The sequence below is a fragment of the Mastigoproctus giganteus genome, chromosome 2 (genome assembly GCF_048544385.1).
Source record: "Mastigoproctus giganteus isolate SK-2022 chromosome 2, ASM4854438v1, whole genome shotgun sequence".
NCBI lineage: Eukaryota > Metazoa > Arthropoda > Arachnida > Uropygi > Thelyphonidae > Mastigoproctus > Mastigoproctus giganteus.
In genome coordinates this window covers 168,010,599-168,032,229 of record NC_143576.1, presented here as the reverse complement: position 1 = coordinate 168,032,229, position 21,631 = coordinate 168,010,599, and the positions used below count along the sequence as shown (strand labels likewise).

At 39.3% G+C, this 21,631-nt stretch overlaps 1 protein-coding gene across 3 annotated transcripts in view; it reads right to left on the bottom strand.

Moving 5' to 3' along the window:
• The window catches only part of Dpit47 (DNA polymerase interacting tpr containing protein of 47kD), a 231,963-nt gene that overhangs the window by 118,355 nt on the left and 91,977 nt on the right, over nucleotides 1-21,631 (bottom strand). For all 3 annotated transcript variants that reach the window (XM_090389624.1, XM_090389626.1, XM_090389625.1), the window contains 2 exons: nucleotides 12,058-12,135; nucleotides 432-499 (listed from right to left, as the gene is read on the bottom strand). In XM_090389624.1, coding sequence (XP_090245750.1) covers nucleotides 432-499; nucleotides 12,058-12,135 — 146 coding nt within the window. The remainder of the gene's footprint in view (nucleotides 1-431; nucleotides 500-12,057; nucleotides 12,136-21,631) is intronic.

Here is a 21,631-nt window from a genome sequence, read left to right as displayed (position 1 = left end):
GATAAGGACTGTAGACAGGTTATAGAAGATCTATTTGACATGACATAATGGGTATGTTTGGGCTTTTGCACAAATATTGCATGTGTCAAAATTTGCAGATGATGTAAAGGTTGGCAGAGTTGTTAATGATCAGTTATAGATGCCCTTCTCTAGGCATTTCAGAAGGGGAGAGGCAATTCTTATAAATTTTTCATTTTTTGAATGTGCATGGCTTGCAGAGAAGACAAAATATTCTTGGCAAGTGTATAATGTATTTTTGTTGGAGCTTTTCAAAATTAAAAATGGAATGGAATGTAAAAAACAAAGATTAAAATTATTCAATTTATGCATGGTCTCAATCAAACATTATAGTTCAATTTTTATCAAAACTAGTTTACTTGATATTGTGAAACCATCGAGTAAACTAGTTTTGAACAACGAATAAAGGATACCTGTAAGCCACTCAAACACCACGAAATACATTGTTCATAACGTTTCAACTCCCAGCAACATTGTGCACCTGAAGGGGAAGAGACAGAACAAAATAATTCATATACATATACATCCTAATTCATCTTATGAATAATATTTATAAATGCATAAAAGATCATATATAAGAGTGATCCCTGGTGTATGCACTAAAGAAGTCGGCTTCGCAGTTCAAATTATTGTTAATAAATAACACTGATGGTATATACCCTGTAGTTTTGAGGGAGAGTGCGAGGGAGTGTACTGAACCATTGAGGTTAATTATGAGGACATTTTTGAAATCTGGGAGATTCCTTTGGATTGGAGAATTACCAGTGTATTGTCAATATATAAATGTGGTTCTAAGAGTGAAGTTGGTAACTACAGACCGGTCAGTCTGACTTCAGTGATAGGAAAAATCTTAGAGGCAGTGATTAGGAGTGCAATTCAGGGTCATTTAGATAGATTCTGGAGGACACACAACACGGCTTTGTTAAGCGTAAATCAGGCTTAACTACCTTAGTAGGCTATTTTAGCACAGTTACTCATGAGCTGGATTAGTGAAAAATTTCGACATAGTTTAATTGAATTTTAGAAAAGTATGACTCAGTCCCTCGTGACAGCTTGCTCTATAAGCATGAACAGGTTGGGATTACTGGTAAGATTCTAAGACGGATTGCTGGGTGGCTGTAGGACAGGAGGCAGAGGGTTGTGATTAATGGATATTCTTCAGATTGGTTTAACATCAAGAGTAGGGTCCCTAAAGGATCGGTTCTTGGACTACGGTTGTTTCTCATTTTCATAAATGACATCGATGAAGGGATAGAAGGCATTGTGTCAAAATTTGCAGATGATGTAAAGGTTGGCAGAGTCGTTAATGATCAGTGCCAAGCAGCACTCCTTCAGGATGACTTGAACAGACTTCAAAGATGGTCACAGAAGTGGCAGCTATGTTTTAATTCTGCTAAATGCAGTCTTACACTTAGGGAGTAGCAATCCACAAATAACTTATATACTTGGTGGCGTTGAATTAAAAACAGTGGAGGTAGAAAGGGATCTGGGAGTTACAGTACAGGCAGATATGAAGTTTTCTGAAAAATGTAAACAGGCAGCCAGGAAAGCCCATGATACCCTATCAATGATTTATCAAACACGATCCTGTAGAGATAGAGAGGTATAATTGTACTGCATAAGGCAATTGCAAGACCACATCTGGAATACTGTGTTCAAGTATGGAGACCTCACCTGAAAAAAGACATCGAGCTTCTTGAAAGGGGGCAAAGATGGGCAACGTTAATGGTGAGATTGGCAGAAGGATGACCATATGAGGAAAGACTACAATTATCTAGGCTAGAGCTTGCCAACAGGCACTTTCAAAAGTGACCTGACTGAGCTTCATAAGGCTCGGAGAGGGATTAGTAAAATGAATGGTGAAATTCTCCGTTCTAAACAATTCCAGAACTAGGGGTAATAAATTCAAATTACAGGGCTTGAGGTTTACATTAGATTGTAAGAAGTTTTCTTATATAGCTGGAATAAGTTACCCTCAAAGGTAATTGTGGCTGACAGTTTGAATAAATTCAAAGGACAACTGGATCGTTACCAGTGTGAAAAGAGAAGCATATAATTTGTGTTTTCTTATCTAATTCGTTGGGTTTTTTTTTTTTCTGCAGCAAAAGCCTGTGGTTTCCTTGCACTATATGGCGAATTCTATCACTATTACTCTTAAATAATCTATATACACTACCTTACCGTTAATATCTGGACATTTAAATATCTAGAAATAGCATTAGTAGAGGTATACGATGCAAGAAAGGAAGCTTATGCAGCATCAGCCAAAATAAAAAATAAAAAACCACTCACATTTCACCCCTCCATTCGCTCCAAATACCTGTCTACTCAGCCTTAAATTTATTTAGGCTATCAAGTTCCACAACAAAAGATGGAAGACTGTTCACCAATCAACAACCCGCTGGTAAAGGCAAACTTCTGCACATCTATCCTACAACTGCCTTTCCTCAATTTGAATTTATGCCCTCTCAGCTGATTATTCAGAGCAAGAGGAAGAATCCCATCAGCATTGAACATGCTCAAACTATTCAAGGCTTTATATACCTCAATCAGATCACCTCACAGGTGCCTAGTCTGCAGACACTGTAATTTGCAAAATTTAAGCCTTTCTTCGTAAGAGCAACCCTTTGTTCCATTCACTAATCTTGTTGCCATTCTCTATACTCGTTCCAACAGCTGTACATACTTCTTAAAATGAGGCCTCCAGACCTGTATAGAGTACTAAAGGTGTGGCCTGACCATTGCCTCATACAAGGGGATAATCACCTACTTATCCCTGCTAGAAAAATTCTGGTATATCATTGACAAGACAGCATGAGCTACTCTTGCAGACCATCTGCACTACTCAGAAAACTTCATATCTGCCTGCACAATTACCCCAGGTCTTTTTCATTCTCTACAACTGTCAGTGTAGCACCACAGAGTTGATACGTTACTTTGGGGTTACTGCTTCCCATATGTAGTACTTTACATTTGTCAATGTTAAACTTCATTTGCCACCTCTCAGTCCATCTGCTCAACTTTTCTAGATCCTGTTGTTTGTTATTTGGTTTTTTTTAGGAGCATTAGCAACTAAGGCCATATTGCTCCGGGATATGCGGTGGTCATTCCCTGACCTTTCCGCATCCTCCGTATTTGGTGGTGATGGGCTCGAACCCTGGTCTAATCAAGAAGCGTGTGCTACGCACTGCTGCTCCTTACCACCTGGCTACGGAGGCAGCCTTTTCTAGATCCTGTTGCAGCAGCATACAGTCATTAGTGTCCTTAACAATCCTGCCAACCTTCGTATCATCTGCAAACTTGGACATTAAGCCTGATATACCATCATCAGTATCATTTATAAGTACAGAAAACAACAATGGTCCCAACACTGAACCCTGAGGGCCTCCACTAATAACATTAGTTCACAAATAGCAGTGTCCCTTGATCACCACTGTCTTCTCCCCCTTATCCATAGCAGCAATTTGCCTGCAATGCCACACTGCTCCAATTAGTGCAGCGGTCTTCTATGTGCAACAGCATCAAAAGTCTTTCTAAGATCCAAATATATGATATCAAAGTTATTCACTGCATCCAGTTCCTTTGTGACCACATCATAGTATCCAATCAAATTGGTCAGACAAGACTTCCCCGTAACAAAACCATGCTGTGTCCAAGCTATAACTGAAGTCTTGTCTAGATGATCCTGCAGTGCCTCCATAATTTGCTTGGAACAGAAGTTAAACTAACAGGTCTATAATTACTTGTGCCACTCTTTGTCCTCCTTTGTGAATTGGGGTCACATTTGCACATCTCCAGTCCATGGGTACCTCCCATGAGTCCAAGCAAGCTCTCTTAATTATGGCTAACGGTTTGCTTACTTACTTTGCTGCCTCCTTTAATATAACTGGATAGATCCCATTCATCCCGGGTGCCTTTTTTATGTTTATCTTCAACAATTTCTCCTCCACTTTTCTCTCAGTAATTACAAAATCATCTAACTCACTGCTAGAGTTTAATTCACCTCTGGCATTCCCCTCCCTGAATAACTCTTCATGTGTGAATATAAATGCAAAATACTCATTTAGTTTGTTAGCCACCTGAGCAAGATCATCAACATTTGAACCATGAATATTCAGTGGATCAATCTGATTCATCCCTTTCCTTCTAGAGATTACATAAGTAAAGAACTCTTTTCTGTTTTCTTTGCATCCTTTGCCAAAGATTTTTCATAATCTGCCTTTGCCTGCCTAATCTCCTTTGTGACTTGGTTACAGACCAACTTATATCCTGGGAGTCTAAAACGCTGATGGAACTGATATTCGGGTGACACTCAAGTCAAGTGGACCCAATTTCGGCGAAGTCCGGACGGTCTGTGACAAATCCTCTGCTTGCACCTTCACGATGGTGGGACTGTTAGTAATCCTGGGTATAACCTCCATGCACAAGTACATGGTGGGTGACCACCCAGGTGTGAACCAACATAAGCAGGGGTCGAGGTGTGGCGCCCACACCACATGGAGGAACACCGACCCTCTATGTTACCAGGCAGTACTAGGTGGTAGATGACTCTCATCAACCGGTGCAATACCACCACTTTGCTTATTGGAGGCTTGAAGTGGTGGAACCCATGTTTAGTCTCTACAGCTAAGTTCCGGTCAACCCTTTCCTATCTCTTCCATCATGCAGTATGATTGATGCCTTTTGAAGTTATGATGAACATCGTGGCGAGATCCAATATTCCTTACATTTCGAGGGTACAGCTTTAAAACGGTGTTCGCAGGCCGGCCGCTAATTAGTACACCGGACCAAACCTATTGGTAACTCTCTAGGAGGCTTCCGGATCAGCTAGTGTATAATCTTGCTACCTCTACTCTGCCAGATAGTGACTGGAGGGAGTCCAAGTAGTGTGCATGCGATGAGCATTGTCGAGGCCACGTTATGTCAAGGATCTGGGTATATTCTTACGTGTACGCCATATCCAAAATTTTCATTACTTCATACAGCATGTCCCACCAACTTTTTCTTACCACTGAATACACCATGAATTGTCAAAATAATAGAGCAAGCTTATCTGCAAAAAGATCTAAACCTCCCAAGCACTTCCTAATTCATTTCACAAATATATGTGGTCTCAATTCTAATCTCAACGATGTCCATTTCCACTTGCAGTCTGCCAAACCCCATGTACTTTTTCTGACAGAATCTCAGTTATCGACGATTGATTCAACTACTGCTCATCTCAGATGCCCAAATTATCCGCTGTACGATTCCTTTCACTTCAAAGGTGGTACTTGTGCATATGTCTGTTCTGATATTCCCTGTCAGAGGCTTGGCAATTTGGAATCTCCTCTCTTTGATCTTCTCTGGCTTAAAATCTTTCTACCTCATTGTGTCAAATTCATCAGTTGTCTCTACCGTTCTCCCAACTCCACTAGTCACTTGGAGCTCTTTGACTTCCTCTCTTTGCAACTTGACTTTCTACAATCCAACTATCCTAACAGTGAGGTAATTTTCCTTGGTGATTTTAATGTTCAAAACTCCAGCTGGCTTCCATTTTCTAGTCACACCGACCCAGCAGGTCGAGATAATGATGCTTTTGCAATTACTAATGACCTAGCACAGATTGTTCATTTACCTACAAGAATACCGCACAATCCTAATCAGACAGACAATACGCTTGATCTTTTTCTCACAAACAACACTTCTGAGTACACGGCTGAAGTGAGAGCTCCCTTAGGCACTTCAGATCACAACTTGGTGATTGTCTCTTCTCCAATGGAACCTTTATATCGTGGCTATTCCCAACCTCGTGTTGTTTGGCATTACAAGAATGCAAAATGGGATGACTTGTGAGACTTCTTTTCTTCTTCTTTTCCTTGGTCGGATTACTGTTTCAAAACTTCTGATGTCAACGTTTGCTCAGATCGTGTCAGTGAAATTATTCTTGTAGGAATGGAACCTTTATCCCACACTCCACTTTAAAATCTCGTCCTTTATCTAAACCTTGGTTTTCCAATAAATGTGCTAAGGCTGTTCAAGACAAGAATGTTGCATATCGTAATTGGCTTGTTTCTAATTCTTCAGTGTCATTTTCTGCCTACACCAAAGCTCGCAACAATTGTAAAGCAGTTATTAATCAGTCCAAACTAGAGTTTGAACAGGCTAAGATTAGAAAACTTGCTTCTTGCCCTAATGGTAGCCGAGCATTCTGGTCTCTTGCCAAAGCTATTGGCCGCAACTTTTGCCCATCTCTGCTCCCACCTCTGTCCAAACCAGATGGTCCTGTTGTCACTTCAGCCAAGGATAAAGCTGACCTGCTAGCATCCCATTTTTCTTCCAGCTCATGTATTAATGAACTTGGTAAAACACATCCCACCATTCACAACACACTCCATTCAATGCCTCCTGTGGTCTTCCGTCAAAGGGATATCAGAAGGATTTTGATGAATCTTGATGCTAAGATAGCTCCAGGTCCTGATGGTATTTCTCCACTTGTTCTCAAAACCTGTGTTCCTGAACTTACTCCTGTTCTTTGCCACCTTTTTTTCACTTTCTTATCCCAAAGGTGTTTTTCCTTTTGCTTGGAAACTTGCTCATATCCAGCCAGTTCCTAAAAAGGATGGCAAATCTTTCCCATCCAATTATCGTCCCATTGCAATAACTTCTACTCTTTCTAAAGTAATGGAGAAATCAATTAACCGCCAACTCTTAAACTACCTACAAACCCTCCATCTGATCAACAATCGCCAGTATGGATTCCGTCAGTGTCGATCCACTGGTGATATTCTGGCTTATGTTACCCATTTATGGGCTAATTCAATGGAAAGGTTCGGTGAAACACAAGTAGTTGCTCTTGACATCTCAAAGGCTTTCGATCGTGTTTGGCATAAAGATCTTCTAAACAAGCTTCCATCTTATGGTTTGCCAACTGTTTTTAGTAATTGGTTATCCAGTTTTCTCTCTGATTGCTCACTGAGGGTGATGGTAGATGGCTCTATGTCTTCTAACTTCTCCACTAATGCCGGTGTCCACCAAGGTTCAGTTCTTTCCCCCACTCTTTTCCTCTTGTATATTAATGACCTTCTTACATTGACTGGAAATCCTGTCCATAGTTTTGCCGATGATAGCACATTGCATTCCACTTTCCATTTCGAGAAACCTTGTCCTGCTCAATCAGCTTCAACTTCTCGAAAATCTGCTACCAATTCCTTAAATGCTGATCTTCAGGTAATTCTCCAGTGGGGCAAAGACAACTTAGTTGATTTCAACCCTTCTAAAACTGAGTCTTGTCTTATATCTCGCAAAAAGGATTCTTCTGCTCCTATGCTTATCTTTAGTGACACTCCGATTTCTAGGCAAAATGATATATCTCTTTTGGGGATTATCCTGACTTCTAACCTCTCTTGGCACAAGCACATTGCAAATATTGCTTCCTCTGCATCTAAAAAACTTGGTTTTCTCTTTCGCTCTCGGTGTTACTTTTCTTCCAAACAGCTGCCCATTCTGTATAAATCGCAAATCCACCCTGCCATGGAATATTGTTCCCACATCTGGGGTGGTGCCCCCAAAACCTCTCTCAGGCTTCTTGATTCCATTCAGAAGAGGGCAGTTAGGTTAATTAATGATTCATCTCTAACAGTCTCTCCACTCGCTTTCTCATAGACGTACTGTTTCTGCTGCATGCCTCTTCTACAGATACTTCCATGGACACTGTTCTTCTGAATTGGCTTCTATAATTCCCTCTCTCTCTTTCAAAACAGTCCGAACACGTGCCGCCACCAGCCAACATCCATTTACTGTCCAACTTCAAACCCACAGAACCAACTTTTCATCTTCCTCATTTATTCATTCAACTGCCGTTTTCTGGAACAACATTCCTTCATATGTATTTCCTGAAAATTACAATCTACAGAAGTTCAAGTCCAATGTCAACAAATATATTCTTTCGTTTTCTCAACCTCCAACCCAAGCACAGTACTAAGTACTATAGGTTCTAATACCTCTGGTGTTTGGGGTTCACATAAAAAGAAAAAAAAAAAACATAGGCTTCCATGTCACCCATTAATTTATATGTATCCCATGCATTTATCTTCTCTGCCACATGTCCCATTAGTTCATCTGACATCCATTTAGGCCTATACCTTGAACAATATTTCTTAGTTGATATGTAAAGCCTAGTAGCTTCCAAGATTAATTCTTTGAATGCCTCCCATTTTGAATTTGTTGTTATAACATCATCAGTTGGTCACACCATATAGAATTTAAATACTGTCTCAGACCACTGTAGTCGCCTTTCCGAAAGCAAAAACCCTTTCCTTTACCCCCTGATGACAGTTACCTCTGAGTAAATCTCACTTCGGCACACTGTGATCAGTGCCACCTAGTGGTTCCTTTATCTGCAGATTCTTAATGCATGAAGAATAACTACTGATAATCAGATCAAGAGTATTACTCCCTCTAGTTGCCTCCCGAACATGCTGATGTAGAAAACAATCATCAAATAAATCCACAAAAGCCTTGCTAGTGTACGAGTAAACAACCCATAAATTCCAGTCAATATCCGGGAAATTAAAATCCCCCATTATAAGACTCTCTGATTTACTGGCTCACTCTATTTCTCTGTAGAGTTTTTTATTATACTCCTCAGAGTCATTATGCCTATAACACACTCCTACTCTCAATTTTGATCTTCCAATTCTTATGTCACACAAAACTGACTCAACACTGCACTGTCCAGCGATATTGACTGGCTGCACTTCCTTGGATTTTGTGTTTCTTAACTAATAGCATTAACCCTCCTCCCTCCCTATCCTTCCTGTACGCATTGTACTCCCCAAATTCCAGTTCTGCATTCCTTATATCTGTGTGACACCACGTCTCTGATATCACAATATCTGCCTTTTATGTTTTGACCAACACGTCAAATTCGTCAAATTTATTTACCAAACTCCTGGCATTGGTGTATACGCAAGTATACATACACTTGTTCTTATTCTTAGCTACCCTAACACAACCCATGTGTTTACTTGTACCGCAATGACTCCCAGCAGTCTCTGAAATACCCTGCATCTTGTTTTACAGGCTGCTGCTCATTCCAATAGAAGCAGTGCAAGAATCACTTTCACCTCTGCCAGTGGCTACTGTTAATCTATCAGTCCTTGTATCCCCCAAGCTAGCAGTTTTTCGACGCACCTAACACTGTCTCAATAGCATCAGCAAATATTCTTGCACCCTTTCTATTTAAGCGTATCCCGTCCCTGTAGAAGCAGTCTCTCCTGTTAACAAGTACAGATCAGGGTGAAAAAAATTCTGCCCCTTGAGCCTTGCACCATCTTTCCACCGCCAAATTTATCGACAAGGCTCTCATCATAACCTTTATTTACACAAAAACTAATAACGTATGGTAAAACCTTTAGCCTTTAGGATTGGAACATGCTCCGCCATTTTTTAAAATAAATGTCTGAGATGTAATATAGTTTCGGAAGGATGTTATGTGGTTGTTTTACATTAAGATTTTTACTATATTTAATACCACTCTTAACACCACGTGAAATTAATAATATAGTTTATTAAGCTATTTGCCTAAACTACTACACATTAAGAACTTTTAGGTATCTTACCAATACCCATCATTAAGACCGTGCTGCTGACAGACTCTTGTTGTCAATGCTCTCAGAAACCTGATGTGCATACTGATGGTAAGATACCTGAAATGTTCTTAATGTATAGTAGTTTAGGCAAATAGCTTAATGAACTATATTATTAATTTCACATGGTGTAAGAGTGGTATTAAATATAGTAATAATCTTAATGTCTCAGATATTTTCTACCATTTATCCTTCATTGTGGCAACAAACACAGCTCTGTGTTTATGGCAGTCTTTCCTCAAAGGAACCCAATGATTCTAATCATCCCAGAGGTTCTCCATGAGCTCAGGACTCTGGGCTGGCTAGTCCAACCTTAGGCATTACTGTGAAGGATATCTAGAGACACAAACACATTAATGGTTTTGTCTAAAACAACCAATGGACCCAGACCAAACCATGAAAAAAATTCCCAGACCTCTGCTGAACTCCACTGTCAGGATATATATAGGCTGGCAGGTAGCTTTCTCTGGGCATCTGCCACACATTCCACCCCCAGGCACAACCACCACACAGGTAGACCGTATACCAACTAGACAGTGTTTGGAATTAGTCAGAGTGATTAGTGGCTCGTGGATAACTGCACAATCATGGTAACTCACATCATGCAGTGTCCTGCACACTGTACTGGTGCTGAGAAGTGTCCCAATCATCTTGCTGAAGGTGTGTGTGTTTTTTTTTTTTGGTAGTTGTTGGCGCATCGGCTTCTGTGGCCATAGTGCACCTCCCAAAGTTCTTGCAGTACTTTGATCCAAGCCCGAGGTGGGATTTGAACCCGCGACCTTTGGGTTGCCAGGCAGGCACTTTACCCACCTGGCTAGCCCGGTCGGCTTGTGTGTGTGTGTGTGTTGCAACAATGCCAACCTGCATTCCATTCCAAGCGGATGAATTTTTATAGTACAGTGGTACCTTGGTTTGCGAGCATAATTCGTTCCGGAAACGTGCTCGTAATCCAAAGCACTCGTATATCAAAGCGAATTTCCCCATAAGAAATAATGGAAACCCAGATGATTTGTTCCAAAACTCAAAAATATTCATATACTGTAAAAATGATTAATACAAAATACATAACTTTTTATATTTTTAATATTTAAATTTAACATAAAGCAATCGAATTTATTAATTATTGGGTAGGACGACTTTCACTGTCTCTAACGGAATCACTGCTATCTGTTGATTTTTTCTTTTTGTGCGACTTTAACAAGGAATCTTTCCAATGACACTTGCTTTTGCCTCCTTTTGAGGATTTCACGGAAATCAGATTCATCGCTCGCCCTATTACAAAACGAGGAGGCACGCTTGATACACATAAACAAAGCTGCGCGCGTGTAGCAACTGAATAAACAACACCATAAAGGCAGAGATACACTATTAACATCTCACATTTTACTAAAGCACATTTCTCGGGGTTACTACCATAAAACAATTTCCAGTTGCGTTCCTGCTAGTGGAATCTGTTATAAACTGGTAGTAAACTCGATCTAATTGCATTTGCGGTTATACCGATAGCTGGAATTGTTGGTTTTTACGTTATTATGGTGAAATGTGTTTCCCCTTCACTGATATAAAAAACCATAAATACATTTTCAAAATCTTCTCTTCATTCCTATCGGGTTGCGTTCGGTTGGGGTGATTCTGCGTTCGACTGCCATTTCTTGTAAACACAAAAGCTAATTGTGCATAAGCGAATTCGGTTCGTGTTATATAAGATAACGTTCCCCTATTTATAAATCGTGTATGATCGAATTCGTGTAGTTTAAACACGTGTTATACGAGGACTGACTGTACTCGTATTGCAAGACCTCGCTCGTTTATCAAGTTAAAATTTATTAAAAATTTTTGCTCGTCTTGCAAAACACTCGCATACCAAGTTACTCGTAATCCAAGGTACCACTGTATTCTCCTACCACACTTTTTTTTGACGTGAAATGGGAACCAAAATAGGGTTTACTGACACTTACCTACACTCAAGGGGGACCATCCCGAGGGTGCAAGTTTTTATAGTGAAAGCAGAATTTATAATGGTTCATGTTTTGAGTACTGAAAAGGAACTGGTTTAAAATTTCTAGAAACTTATCAAATATTAGGATAATGCAGAAACCTAAAAATATAAATAAACAACTAGCAGCAAAGTGTACCCCCAACTTCTCCAAGGTGTTTGATAGCAGGGAAAAAAGATAAAACACTTATGAATTAAACAGGAATTACTACTCACAAGAATTATATTATCACAAGGTAAAAGTTAATCAATATTTTGAAATATTCAAACTATAAATCATAATTGTATCCTCCCAGTTGATAGCTTAGTGGCTGAATTATATGATACTAAGTTAATGAGGTTTTGTGTATTTGTAGTCATATAAGGCTAAATTTTAAGTCTAAAATACTTTTATAAGAACAAAAATTTAACTACCTCTTATAAGTGCTTTCATATGAGTGGGTTTTAATTCCTTTGCTGATACTGAATCCATAAGAGCAGAACGGTAATTACCTAAAAATCAGAGGGAAAAAAAATTTAAGTTTTAAAAAGGCTTCTGAATCAGTAAATACATGAAAAGTGCTAAACAATGTGGGAATGAGTGATCAAAAAATGCTAATGAATTTTCTTTTTCTCTTTCAAAAGGCAGTAAATTCCCAAATTTCCTTAAAATTTACTAATTTTGAATGGAACTGAGTTTGACAACCATGGAAACAGTTCTAATCTATCTACAATTTAGGTGTTAATTACAACGACCTGAAAATGGAACTGAAGCAATGCAACATTACTATTTGATACCAAAAATTTTCAGTGCTTCAAAAATATGCTGTCTATTTTGCTTTCTTCAGGAATAAAGTAAAAACTCTATTCAATACTGTGCGAATGTGTTAAAAGAGGTTTTTCAAATTATTTCACATTGTTTACCACTTTTTAGATATATATATATATATATATATATATATATTTTTTTTTTTTATATCTACAGTGAGTGAAATGAAGCCAAGGCAGATTTCTGGTAAAAGAAAAGATAACTATACTAAAATTCATAATTGTCAAAGTCAGTAGCAATACCTACGACTTAGACAAACATCTCACATATTCACTAGATCACCAAGAGTATCCTAATGTCCCTGGGATTTGGCAAAATTGAATATCAGGAATAGGTATAAAAGCAACTGTATTCATGAAAGATTTGGTTTATGCATGGGTACTGCACTTCCATTCATTTCTACTACCCAGGTAGTATGAATGCATTGTTTAGTAAATGAATAAATGATGAATGCATAATACCTGGGTAGTAGAAATGATGGAAGTGCAGTACCCACGCATAAACCAATTCTTTCATACTCTTAGACATTCAGTCAAGATATATTTTTAGAACTATATTCATGCTGGAAAATATTAATGAAACACAGCAGGCAGGTAAAAGGGTTGAGCTTAGTTAATGGGTTGAACTTACAATAGGAAGGCCACCATGTAATGCCATATCAGCAACCAGTTTGTGCTGCTGCTGCTGCTGCAAAGGTGAAACACCCTAGATGAGAGGTTCCCAAAGTGTTCCTCCACACTTTGGAAACCCCACCCTGGGTGTGCTAGTCGTTTTCACGAAGCATGTTTTAACAAAATAGGGTCAAACCATCCCACTAATCCAGGTATAAAATGTTTTTTATTTATTTATGTTATTTGTATTTTATTTATAATTTATGAAGTACAGTAAGTGACGGTTATAGTGATCACATTTGTAAATTTAATTTTGATTCTAATAAACAGCAAATTTAATAAGTGAAAATCAATGAATATTATCCACAGGGTATAAAAATAAAGGCAAAGCACAAATTTATCTGCAAAAGTTAATTACCAATTAAATGATATATGACAATTGGAAGAATATTATCCACAGCTTAATTAATATACATATTAATTAAACCTAACACTTTGTAATATGATTATAATTTATTTACAATTAACTAAATGCAACAAGGCATAATACTTTAAGAGTTTAATATCTATATAATATCAGTGTAGATATACCACAGATAACTCTTAAGAAACTATGAAGGTAGTTGTGATAGGCATCATTTGATCTATCTCATATTGTGCTCTTCCTTCACAACGAGTTGCCATGGTATTGCACTACCTCAAATAAGTAACGCTTCACTAATAGAGAAGACCAGTGGTGAGCTGCGAATATTTTAACAATGGGCTCCCACTTTTGCCGACTTTTTGATGTGAAACATCCTTTTTGGGGAGGGGGGGCTACCTACCGAGTAAATCTGATCGGTCACAGAAGTGATGTCACCCGCGGCATCTGCCAGAGCTGCTTCCCACGCTCAGACAACTAGTCTGTGTGGGACACTTACTAGTAGTATGATTAGATTAGAGTGCGTGACGCATTTTTCGTGACCAGTATGATATCTTGAGTTCTAACTGTTTGGAATTTTTGAATAGTATGACGTCCCAACCATGTGACGTCATATGGTGACGCGAAGCATGTTTCACATAAAACCATCTACCGCTCGTGCTCGGCAGATGTGTGATTTTTTTTTAATTCTTTTTTTTTTTTTTACAACTAGGGAAATATAATGGATACATTTTTTTTTCATGATAAAATTTTAATATTGTGAATAAAAAATAACAAAAATATTTCCCATATTACGTCATAGAGGTCCTTCAGGTTGTCACAGACATTCTCTCAGATAGGCCAGACAAGCTGTACTTGCTAACTGGGAGTCTAAAACGCTGATGGAACTGATATTCGGGTGCCACTCAAGTCAAGTGGACCCAATTTTGGTGAAGCCCGGACGGTCTGTGACAGCCAAATCCTCTGCCTGCACCTTCATGATGGTGGGACTGTTAGTAATCCTGGGTATAACCTCCATGCACAAGTACATGGTGGGTGACCACCCTGGTGTGAACCAACGTAAGCAGGGGTCGAGATGTGGAGCCCACACCACATGGAGGAATGCCACCCCTCTATGTTACCAGGCAGTACTAGGTGGTAGATGACTCTCATCAACCGGTGCAATACCACCACTTTGCTTATTGGAGGCTTGAAGTGGTGGAACCCATGTTTAGTCTCAAGAGCTAAGTTCCGATCAACCCTTCCCTATCTCTTCCATCATGCAGTATGATTGAAGCCTTCTGAGGTTATGATGAACATCGTGGCGAGATCCAATATTCCTTACACTTCAAGGGTACAGCTCTAAAACGGTATTCGCAGGCCGGCTGCTAGTTAGTACACCGGACCGAACCTATTGGTAACTATCTAGGAGGCTTCCGGATCAGCTAGTGTATAATCTTGCTACCTCTACTCTGCCAGATAGTGACTGGAGGGAGTCCGAGTAGCATGTATGCGGGGAGCATGTTCGAGGCCACGTTATGTCAAGGATCTGGGTATATTCTTACGTGTATGCCATATCCAAAAATTTCATTACTTCATACAGCATGTCCCACCCACTTTTTCTTACTATTGAATACAAAATGAATTGTCAAACTAATAGAGCAAGCTTATCCGCGAAAAGATCTAAACCTCCCAAGCACTTCCTAATTCATTTCACAAATATACGTGGTCTTAATTCTAATCTCAACGATGTCCATTTCCACTTGCAGTCTGCCAAACCCCATGTACTTTTTCTGACAGAATCTCAGTTATCGGTTGATTCAACTACTGCTCATCTCAGATGCCCAAATTATCCGCTGTATGATTCCTTTCGCCTCAGAGGTGGTACTTGTGCATATGTCCATTCTGATATTCCCTGTTAGAGACTTGGCAATTTGGAATCTCCTCTCTTTGATCTTCTCTGGCTTAAAATCTCTCTACCTCATTGTGTCAAATTCATCTGTTGTCTCTACCGTTCTCCCAACTCCACTAATCACTTGAAACTCTTTGACTTCCTCTCTTTGCAACTTGAGTTTGAGTCAAGTGAGGTAATTTTCCTTGGTGATTTTAATGTTCACAACTCCAACTGCCTTCCGTTTTCCAGTCACACAGACAAAGTTGGTCGTGATGCTGAGGCTTTTGCAATTACTAATGACCTAGCACAGATTGTTCATTTACCTACAAGAATACCAGACAATCCTAATCATACAGCCAATACGCTTGATCTTTTTCTCACAAACAACCCTTCTAAGTACACGGTCGAAGTGAGAGGTCCTTTAGGCACTTCAGATCACAACTTGGTGATTGTCTCTTCTCCAATGGAACCTTTATCTCATGGCTATTCCGACCCCTCGTGTTGTTTGGCATTACAAGAATGCAAAATGGGATGACCTGCTAGACTTCTTTAATTCTTTTCCTTGGTCGGATTACTGTTTCAAAACTTTTGCTCAGATCGTGTCAGTGAAATTATTCTTGCAGGAATGGAATCCTTTATCCCACACTCCACTTTAAAATCTCGTCCTTTATCTAATCCTTGGTTTTCCAATAAATGTGCTAAGGCTGTCCAAGAGAAGAACGTTGCATATCGTAATTGGCTTGTTTCTAATTCTTCGGTTTCATTTTCTGCCTACACCAAAGCTCGCAACAGTTGTAAAGCAGTTATTAATCAGTCCAAACTAGAGTTTGAACAGGCTAAGAGTAGAAAACTTGCTTCTTGCCCTAATGGTAGCCGAGCATTCTGGTCTCTTGTCAAAGCTATTGGCCGCAACTTTTGCCCATCTTTGCTCCCACCTCTGTCCAAATCAGATGATTCTGTTGCCACTTCAACCAAGGATAAAGCTGACCTGCTAACATCCCATTTTTCTTCCAACTCATGTATTAATGATCTTGGTAAAACAATTCCCACCATTCCCAAAATGCTCCATTCAATGCCCCCTGTGGTCTTCCGTCAAAAGGATTTTGACAAATCTTGATGCTAAGAAAGCTCCAGGTCCTGATGGTATTTCTCCACTTGTTCTCAAAACCTGTGTTCCTGAACTTACTCCTATTCTTCTCCGCCTTTTTCACTTTCTTATTCCAAAGTTGTTTTTCCTTCTGCTTGGAAATTTGCTCATATTCAGCCAGTTCCTAAAAAGGGTGACAAATCCCTCCCATCCAATTATCGTCCCATTGCAATTACTTCTACTCTTTCTAAAGTAATGGAGAAATCAATTAACCGCCAACTCTTACACTACCTAGAAACCTTCCGTCTGATCAACGATCGCCAGTATGGATTCCGTTAGTGTCGATCCACTGGTGACATTCTGGTTTATGTTACCCATTTATGGACTAATTCAATGGAAAGGTTCGGTGAAACACAAGTAGTTGCTCTTGACATCTCAAAGGCTTTCGATCGTGTTTGGCATAAAGGTCTTCTAAACAAGCTTCCATCTTATGGTTTGCCAACTGTTTTTAGTAATTGGTTACCCAGTTTTCTCTCTGATTGCTCACTGAGGGTGATGGTAGATGGCTCTCTGTCTTCTAACCTCTCCACTAATGCCGGTGTCCACCAAGGTTCAGTTCTTTCCCCCACTCTTTTCTTCTTGTATATTAATGACCTTCTTCCATTGACTGGAAATCCTATCTATAGTTTTGCCGATGATAGCACATTGCATTCCACTTTCCATTTTGAGAAACCTTGTCCTGCTCAATCAGCTTCAACTTCTCGAAAATCTGCTACCAATTCCTTAAATGCCGATCTTCAGGTAATTCTCCAGTGGGGCAAAGACAACTTAGTTGATTTCAACCCTTCAAAAACTCAGTCTTGTCTTATATCTCGCAAAAAGGATTCTTCTGCTCCTATGCTTATCTTTAGTGACACTCCGATTTCTAGGTAAAATGATATATCTCTTTTGGGGATTACCCTGACTTCTAATCTCTCTTGGCACAAGCACATTACAAATATTGCTTCCTCTGCATCTAAAAAACTTGGTTTTCTCTTTCGCTCTCGGCGTTACTTTTCTTCCAAACAGCTGCTCACTCTGTATAAATCGCAAATCCGCCCTGCCATGGAATATTGTTCCCACATCTGGGGTGGTGCCCCCAAAACCTCTCTCAGGTTTCTCGACTCCATTCAGAAGAGGGCAGTTAGGTTAATTAATGATTCATCTCTAACAGTCTCTCCACTCGCTTTCTCATAGACGTACTGTTTCTGCTGCATGCTTCTTCTACAGATACTTCCATGGACACTGTCCTTCTGAATTGGCTTCTATAATTCCCTCTCTCTCTTTCAAAACAGTCCGAACACGTGCCGCCACCAGCCAACATCCATTTACTGTCCAACTTCAAACCCACAGAACCAACTTTTCATCTTCCTCATTTATTCATTCAACTGCCGTTTTCTGGAACAACATTCCTTCATACGTATTTCCTGAAAATTACAATCTACAGAAGTTCAAGTCCAATGTCAACAAATATATTCTTTCGTCTTCTCAACCTCCAACCCAAGCACGGTACTAAGTACTATAGGTTCTAATACCTCTAGTGTTTGGGGTTTACATAAAAAAAAATAAATAAATAACGAATTATCCAAAACATTCTAGAATATAAAAACAAATATTACAGAAAAAACAAACTGTTCTAGAAAAGGTACACAAAAATCACAGATTACATGAAAAAAATATTGCACAAATATTCAAGAAAATTTTCTTTTAAAAATTGCCATATGAAATTTACTTCTTTATTAATATTGACATTACGATCCGGATCAAATTGAAGCAATGGTTTTCCATTTAGATGTATGGTCATCATAATCTGCAAGGTGTTTAATTTTCAACATTATTCATTCATTCACACGATATTATTCATTACGCTCAAAGCTTGCTCAGTTTCAGCACTGCTAATCGCAATGGTTTCAAAGATATTTCTGGCTTTCTTAATTGTAAAGGGAATTTTCACTTGATTTTAAAGATAAACTGTCTTCGACAAAATCACTAAAATCATTAATTTTTATTTCTTATTTTATCAAAAAACAAATTTCTTATTCGGTTTTCACAGTCTTGCCACCGAGGCGAAAGTTCTTTTAAATTCCACGATTTCTGGTAGAATATGTTTCAAAATTTCTTTCAATGGTATGATTATTTTCTTTATTTAATTTAAAATCACCCTGTTGCATTAATAACTTATCCTTTAAGAATAAAACAAAGCATTTAATAACTTTTCACGAGGTAATTTTACTGTTCTTACTTTCGATTTTGATTCCTTCAAATTCTTTCCACTTCAACATGCTCTCAATTTTAGCTTCATATTTTCTTTCAGAATTTTTCAAATTAGCAATAGCATTGATAGTTCGAATAATTAATTTATCTTCTTTTGCCATAGTGAATCTGTAAAGCTCCTGAAATGTAAGAGAGCTCCTGCAGGATGCCGATCATTAGTGCTAAATGGTTAAGAAAATCCAGATTTAAAAGTCGCTTTAACAATCCCAAATAAAAATAAATTTCCTGTTTATACTCCAGGGCGACCATACAATCAGAGGAGTTCACAAGGTAGAGAGAATACAAGAAACAGCACCATATTCAGCAGTCAGGGTGTTTGAACCAGAGTCACTCAAGGCACGTGTGACTTATGCACTTGCACGCCTGACCACTGGGCTACGGCGTGCATCTGATCCAAAATGTTTGCACAATGCAGGATAATTCCCTTAACCCGCAATTACCATTCGCAAGCTACAAGCTGCTCTTCGTAGCCCAAACACACAACTGATCTTTGTAGTTTCCACATCAAATTCTTTAGCAATCATCCTTAATTCGGCTAGTTTTTTGGAGATTGGTAATACAGTTTTTTTTTTTTTTTTTTTTTTAATTATTGCCTGTATTGCCATTATATTTTAGAACATTTACTACACAGTGAAAGGCTCGACAAAGTTTCAAAATCTGTCAATATTTCATCTTCTTAAAGTTTATATAATATCCTAGTTTCGTCAATCCCCCCCCCCGCTACGTTGCTACTGTCACTAGTTCTTTGAACACTGTGCAAAATATCAGAATCACTCAGATATTCAGCTACTGTGAACATGTAAACATAGACAGGAGAAATTTACTGGAAGGCATGGATCACTCACCTCTCCGAAAAACATATACCCGTTTGTCGGAGTAAAGGGGAAACACAACACAGGTTGACCAGAGACTATTATCAATGTCGGGGTATCTTCTTAATCCTCTGACTGGCTATGGAAAGCATATTGACTAGCGCGACTTCTCGGAATGTGGCTGCATAAGTTGTTAGCATTACCATTAGCATTAGTAGAGGCATTTGATGCAAGAAAGCAAGCTTATGCAGCATCAGGCAAAAAAAAAAAAAAAAATTCACTTCCACTTCACCCCTCTGTTCGTTCAAAATACCTGTCCAGCTGAGCCTTAAACTTATTTAGGCTATCAACTTCCACAACAAGGGATGGAAGTCTGTTCCACCAACCAACCACCCGCTGGCTAAAGGCAAATTTCCGCACGTCTATCCTACATCTGTCTTTCCTCAATTTGAATTTATGCCCTCTCAGGTGATTATTCTGAGCGAGAGGAAGAATCCCATCAGCATTGAGCATGCTCAAACCATTCAAGGCTTTATACACCTCTATCAGATCACCTCGCTGGTGCCTAGTCTCCAGACACTGTAATTTGCAAAACTTAGGCCTTTCTTCGTAAGAGCACCCTTTGTTCCATTCACTAATCTTGTTGCCCTTCTCTGTACTCGTTCCAGCAGCTCTACATCCTTCTTGAAATGAGGCCTCCAGACCTGTATACAGTACTCTAGGTGTGGCCTGACCATTGCCTTATACAAGGGAATAATCACCTCCTTATCCCTGCTAGAAAAATTCCTATATATCATTGACAATACACCATGAGCTACTCTTGCAGCCCGTCTGCACTGCTCAGAGAACTTGATATCTGCCTGCACAACCACCCCCAGGTCCCTTTCATTCTCTACCACTGTCAGAGTAGTACCACAGAGTCGATACGTTGCTCTGGGGTTGCTGTTTCCCATGTGTAGTACTTTACATTTGTCAATGTTAAACTTCATTTGCCACCTCTCAGCCCATCTGCTCAACCTTTCCAGATCCTGTTGCAGTAGCATAGTGTCAGTAGTGTCCTTGACAACCCTGCCTACCTTTGTATCGTCTGCAAACTTCGACATTAAGCTTGATATACCATCATCAATATCATTTATGAATACAGAAAACAATAATGGACCCAACACTGAGCCCTGAGCCCTGAGGGACTCCACTAATAACATTAGTCCACGTTGAGCAGTGTCCATTGATTGCCACTCTCTGTCTTCTCCCCCTCAGCCACCCCTTTATCCACAGCAGCAATTTGCCTCCAATGTCACACTGCTCCAATTTGTGCAGCAGTCTTCCATGTGCAACAGTTCAAAAGCCTTTCTAAGATCCAAGTATATAATATCAAAGTTATTCCCTGCATCCAGTTCCTTTGTGACTGCATCATAGTATCCAATCAAATTGATCAGGCAAGACTTCCCTTTAACAAAACCATGCTGTGTCCGAGCTATAATTAAAGTCTTGTCTAAATGATCCTGCAGTGCTTCTTTAACTAGTGTCTCCATTAATTTTCCTGGAACAGAAGTTAAACTCACAGGTCTATAATTACTTGTGTCAGCCTTTGATCCTCCTTTGTGAATTGGGGTCACATTTCCACATCTCCAGTCTGTGGGTACCTCCCCTGAGTCCAAGGAAGCTCTCATAATTATGGCTAAGGGTTTGCTTACTTCCTCTGCTGCCTCCTTTAATACAACTGGATAGATCCCATCCACCCCGGGTGCCTTTCTTGTGTTTATCTTCAACAATTTCTCATTCACTTTACTCTCAGTTATTACAAGATTCCCTAGCATACTGCCAGAGTTGAATACACCTCTGGCTTTCCCCTCGCTAAATAACTCCTCGTGTGTGAATGTCGATGCAAAATATTCATTTAGTTTGTTAGCTACCTGAGCAGGATCATCAACAGTTGACCCATCGATATCAAGTGGACCAATCTGATTCATCCCCTTCCTTCTAGAGTTTACATAAGTAAAGAAGTCTTTGCTGTTTTTCTTTGTATCCCTTGCCAAAGATTTCTCGTAATCTGCCTTCGCCTA